The following is a 6,262-nucleotide window of genomic DNA, read 5'->3' on the forward strand; positions in this document are numbered from 1 at the left end:
TTGGTGGCGATACACAAACTCGAGATTCTTGTCGGACCAGCTTGACCTGGATCCAGCTTGGTCTTCTTCCGACTCTGGAGCTTGCATCTTCTTCCGCGTAGTCTTACTCGTTTTCGTCTTCTTTCTTGTTTCTTCGACTAGCGGGCTTGTGTTTAGGTACGGTGTTGGCTTAACCGGTGAATCTGCAAATGCATACCGTTTCGCTTTCACTTTCCCTTGTTTTGTTAGCGGATCTTGACTTGCGTCAAGATCCGCAGGGGTCCCCGAGGGGACCTGGGGAGGATAGAGAGGTTTCTCTTCTAGATCCGGATCCGGATCCACCTCTCTTCCGTCGACAGAGTTCCTCCCAAAACTCCATCGATCCGCGGATCTTGTTTCATTCAGCAGCGTCTTCGTCGATCCGACCTCCGACGACGCCTCTTCCCCTGGCTCAATCTTCACTTGAGCATCTTCTTGGGACTCACGGTGAAATCCCGAGTCACCAAAAGATCCGGGCACGCGCACCATTGTGGTGTAGCGGGATCAGCAAAATCTGCGAGATTGCCAGATCCAACTTACCAACTGCGCCCAGACACCGACTAACGGAGGGGGTCCCCCGATGATCCGTGTTCTGCTGAACTTTCCTCACCTTGTGTACCCGTCGGTAGGGCGGGATCTGCTCTCTCGGTAACTTCCGAAGAGTTCAAGTGGTGAAGCTTGAGTGTCTTGGCGAGACGTGGGGATGGGGTGGAGCAGCAGTGGAAAATCTTCACTCTGCGTCCGTGGATGGTTCCGTATCCTAAGCGAATATTCGAGCTTATGGATCCGGGGCCTAGATCGTGGATCTGGGCCGTAGGGTTGCCTTGCGGGTGTGTTCCCTTGCCTTTGCGTTCCTTTGCGTTGTACTTGCCGCCTCCTGTGACGGGATCTTGAGAGTTGAGAGCCCCTAGGGTGTAACCGACCAAGTAGTAAATTCGGTTAACCTGTCGGATCTGCACAAGTAAAGGAAAAGCTCACTAGGTTGTAGGATCTGGCCAATGTATTATCCAGTTATCACTACCAACACTAGATTCGCAATTCCCAACCTTCTCGTAGCTCGTACGGCCAATGTAGTTCCGGTTCTTGAGGGCAGGAAGGCACTTGCGTGTCACTGTGCAAATTGGAGTCTGTATTGATATTTAAGCCTATACATGCCTGGGTTTCTACCTTCTATGTCTTTCATCTGCTAAATCCCTTACCAGGCTCGGCTGCATGTCCCTTCTTCCCTTGACCCATCCTCCCAGCTGTGTTATCTTCAGATCCACCGGATATATGACGTAATCATCATGGTCACCCTATTATGGGTACACTCATCCGGATCCAGGTCGCTTGGATCCACCTCACTGTAATGGTACACTCGCCGTGGATCCGAGCTCTCCAATCATCCAACATCATCTCGCAACCGTCTATGATCTCCGTTGTCCCACGAAAGTTCGAGATCCACTGTATCCCTCATCCCTATACCCTGGATCCAGGTCCCTCCAGGCGGGATCCTCCCTCCTTGGATCCGAACTCGGAAGTATGGGATCCGGGGTACCTCGCGGTGGATCTTGACTCTTCATTAGCCGTGGCTACTAGATCCACCTTCAGAGGGCACCGACCATCCTTCCTTCATTGGATCCACACTCGATCCACTCTTGTATAGTATATCCCATATCCATCTTAGTGAGTCCAGGTAAGGGTGGATCCGAGGTAAGTCTTGGTGGATCTTGCCTTCTCGTACATCGCTCATATCAGATCCATCGTCATTCCATACGGGGTGCTGCTCGCCATGGCTAATCCACCACAGGCAACTTGCACCCGTGCCAAACAACCCAAATCCTCTATAATCACTTGAAATTGTCACTGATTCGGGATAGTGACCCCGCGTCAGGACCATTCTCTTATTTCTGAGAAAGCACTTCACCACAGAGTTGTTCCATCCTCGCAGAGGATATAGTCAACGGATTCAGGAGCGGGATTGGCTACAAGTGCTACCAAGTGCAGCGGGGCTGCCGTAGCTTTAGCGTCAGAGGAAGACGTTCGACTCAAAGAGTCACTAAGTTCCTTATCCAAAGGACACTTACAGCCCAAGACCAGGGCTCAAAGTTAATATCTTAACTTTTATGCTTCAAAACCAGAAGTGTTTTATTTACTATTATTGCGGCCAAGCCGCCTAGGGGTAAATGTATCTCTTTAACTATCTAGCATAGTTAAACCTAATCAAATGCATAACGTGTGGCTTTCAGCCAACGTACTGAGGGGCCTTGTTAGCTCTTCAACTTATGTACTGAGAGTTTGTAAGCTCTCCGGGTACTTCGTACCCCTGTGTGTTCCACACCATGGGTCCCCGTTACTAGTACGACGTCCGCGGCTGGTGCAGAGGGGATGACGTGCATGAAAAATTTCCTGGCAGTCTGGTTGCTTCTTCTCGGTAGCTCTGCGCTACTTGGTCGTCCGGTGCTCTGAGCTCTGGGCGGCAAATCGGTGAATGGTCTGGATTCGCCGTTCGCTGCGGTTTGGAAAATCCGGTTACGTTCTCCGTACGTAACGGAACATTTTTCCTTGCACGCAAATCGTTACAATCGTAATCGGATTTGCTTCTGTTCAGTTGCGTACAGTCGTGCACCTCCAATTCGACACCGGTATCAGTCGATACCCTGCCAGATTTTATGAATACGCGAATCGGATGCGCAATTACCTTTGCCCATCACCACCCTAGCAATTAACCTCAACGGTTTTCCCCTCCTCGCCGAGGGATGACACGCCGCATCGATCTGATTTTAAATTTTGGATCCGACGTCTTCATACCAACACACACTTTGATTTTTACCGCCAAAGACAATGGGACATCGCCCTTCCTCCTACATGTCCCACAAAAGCAGTCTTGCGAGAAGCACAAGTCAGATCCTGCATGCTCTCACTCCGAACTTGCTCGTTACCGTCCAGAGTATTCTTAAGCGGTCCGCGGAAGCTGCCGCCATGCCGGACGCCTATCGCGATCGGAAGCGCTGTTGCGCGCCCGCGATTCGCGCGTCTGACGCCAAGATTATGCAGAAGATTGGCGTAAATTTTGTACTGAACTAACAAATAAAATATCAGTGCACTGGATTTGCGTTTGTTTTTGAATTTACGTTGGGGCATCTGGAAAGAGTTTTAAAATAGTCGTGTAGCGCAAAAACGACTGCAAATTAGCTAATTCTGACCACATTTTTGAAATCTACACCCGAGTTTACCCCTCTTATCTAACTGCTACTAAATGATTTGGGTTGTTGAATCCTAATGACAGATGGCTACATTCTGGTCCAAGTAATACAATAAACTTGAACCTTTAAGGTAAAGGTCACCTTTGACTACAGATGGTGAAGCTTTTCTGTTGTATCGTTGGTGTCGCGGGAAGCGCGTTCTCCGTGGAAGTAAACGAAGGCAAAACCGTAGATGACTTGAAGGAAGCAATCAAGGCGAAGAAGACCAACGACTTCAAAGAGGTTGATGCAGACAAGCTACAGCTCTTCCTGGCCAAGAAGGGTGACGCGTGGCTGCGGGACAACGAAGACCTGGACACGTTGCTTCAGAGCGAAATCGCCTTTTCATCGTATTTGCACATGCGTGCGTCGTGGAAGCTAAGCAAGCCGACCCTTTTCGGGCCTGACGTTTCGTTAGGAGAGGACGTAGTTCACGTGCTGGTGGTGGTTCCGGTGGGTGCTGGAGTTGGCGTAGGACAAGACGTCAGCATGGATGTTCCGGCTGCTGTACCGATGGGTCCCAACGTGAATCTGTCTTCGTGTGAAGATCTCCTCGCCTTTTTGGAAAACGACATGATTAACAAGGAAGCAATCGTGTCACATCCTCACATTTTAGAATCCGACAGTCTACAGTTTCAATTGGTTGGAAGGGAAAAGGCGCTTATGAAGACAGCGAAGTGCTTCCTCAATATCATCGCGCGTAGTGGCACTGCTGGAACAGATCGCACGAAGCAGGTTGTGCCTGTTTGCTCTGGCATTTCTGGCTTGGGAAAAACGCGTATGCTCGAAGAAGGTGGCACAATTTTGCACGCGATGGGGCTGGATCCTGATCACGTTGTCCGTGTGATTGTTCCATACTATAACGGCTTTAGTCCCCAACCGGTCGAGGAAACGATGCCGATCGCGGCATCATTTTCGTGGCGGCTCTTGTATCGATTTTTCCTCGACAAGAATTGTGCGCTTGCATTTGACAAGTGGTTTAAGTTGCGACTACCTCGGAATGGAGGTCGGTTGACATTGAGTGATGCCATCGAAGTCATCGATTGCAAGCTGCGTCGGCCAGTGCATGGCAAAGAGAAGCTGTACCTCTTTGTTGGCGTCGATGAATATCAGAAGATTGAAAGAGTAAAGGCTCCTCGAAGTGACCCCGACTCGTCACTCCTCCGTGAACTAGTGCAAGCCATAGTTGTATACTTGTGCACGAAGTCGTCGAATCTGGTTGTGCTACCCATGTTTGCAGGGACAGATTTGGATGTGATTGCATCGGATTCAATTGCGAATTCCTCGTTTTATGTGACGGAGCGGCTTCCCATGACTCTCTTGACCTTGGATCAAGTATTCACCTTTGTGGAGAGCAATGCAGATTTTGCAATGCTCCTGCGACAGTCTCAGATTCGTCGCCATTTGTTTATGCTTGGAGGTGTGCCACGATGGGTTGTCGAATACCTGTTGGAACTGAGGAGCTGCTTGCAAGGAGGTGTCGTGTCATTGGAAAACATCAACAATTGTTATGATGATGTCTGGACAAATTTCGTGGATTACTACTTGAGATCACCCTTAGTAGATCTTCAAACGCTCGTTCGCTTGGCGGCCTTTGCTGTATCGGGCGTAACGGTTAGCCCAATCAGCACAATTGATGGCCGCTTGAAATGGTCAAGGCTTAGAGATTCTTCGCTATGTTTGCTCAGTCCGCGCAAATCCTCAACGTGTGATGTTCGAGTTCCGTATCCGTTGTTGGCGAATATTGGATCCACAAAGTCACTGGCAACCAGAGCAGAACGGGACTTTGCGACGGCGTTGAACGACATGAGTGAAATGGTGGACTCAACAATGTTCGCCCTGCAACCGTGGCAGTCGTGGGAGATGTTCGGTGCCTGTTTTTATGCAGTGAGAATCAATGCGTTGCTGGTGCTTGGACACTCGACCGCGACGCTGGGAGATCTTCTACCTGGCGCGCGGATGTCTGAAGAAACACGTCACATTTCCGTGAAACTTGTTCCGTCAAGAGTGGTTCGGTGTGCGGAAGCCTTTGGTTCCTTAACCCCTCAACTCATTTCAAACAAATTCAATCAACAAGAAAAGTATGACTGGACGTCGAGTGGTTGCATTGCAGTGAATGGCGATGGCGGAGCGGGCGTCGACATTTTTTTTGCGCTGAATGATGCTGTGACTGACAACGTGGTGGTCTTTGTAGACCAGAGAAAGCGACAGTTCGGTAAATTTCAGCCATGTCACGCAAAGGAATATCTTGGCAAGCTGAGTGTTTGTCCAGACTTTCTCGTGGCACGTGGTGCGCGTTTGGTGAGAGGGGTTTTGAATTGCGTTTCTTTGTCGAATCTTGCGACGTACGATGTGCCGCATGACTGTTTCCTCTTGAGCCGAAACGAGAGTGAGCAGTTTCATGGAACACTGGCGTATCATCCAGCGTGTACGCCGTTCATCTCGGTCAACTCAGCGTGCAAAACGGCTCTCAAATCATTACTTCGAGGCACTATGAAAGCTGTTGATGAAGCTGCCGAAGCCATCGTGAAGAAGAGAAATGAACCCAGTGGAGGTTTCAGAAATTCCGAGGATGTGCGCTCTTTTATTAAATTTAAGCGGTTGAAAGTCGACTTTGATAACGAGTATGCGGCGTTTTCATCGTGAGTGACAAGAAACCGAGGTGGTGACATACTAAAGTAATGCTCGGTATGACAATACTACTAGTACCGTTGTAAGTCTGATTGAGCCTGCCTCAATTATTTCACTGCAATGTATTAGTCGGAAGGCTAATTCATGCAGTGAAAATAAAGTGGCAATATTTGAATATTTTTTTTATTTTTTAGCTTGTGATGAAAACTTACAAAATATATTTCTAGCATCGTCATAAATTATTTAAAGCCCCTGCTTCACAAAAATACTCAATCCTAGCTAAGCAAAACTGAGAACCTACCACTGCTTGGTTGGTTGGCAAGTCCTTGGGATTGCATCCAGCCCCCCCCCCTCATTACCAATCCATGATGCCTTTGACAGCACCTTCA

The 6,262-nt window shown here is 49.0% G+C and overlaps 1 protein-coding gene across 1 annotated transcript; it reads left to right on the top strand.

The window, feature by feature from the left end:
* Positions 1 to 3,356: 3,356 nt before the first annotated feature.
* PITG_12023 (Crinkler (CRN) family protein) lies at positions 3,357 to 5,888 on the top strand (the record flags this gene model as incomplete). The annotated part of the gene is made up of 1 exon (XM_002901419.1): positions 3,357 to 5,888. One exon carries the CDS (start codon positions 3,357 to 3,359, stop codon positions 5,886 to 5,888), a length of 2,532 nt encoding a protein of 843 aa, XP_002901465.1.
* Between the last annotated feature and the right edge of the window lie 374 nt (positions 5,889 to 6,262).

Source organism: Phytophthora infestans, genomic scaffold, assembly GCF_000142945.1.
Source record: "Phytophthora infestans T30-4 supercont1.21 genomic scaffold, whole genome shotgun sequence".
NCBI lineage: Eukaryota > Oomycota > Peronosporomycetes > Peronosporales > Peronosporaceae > Phytophthora > Phytophthora infestans.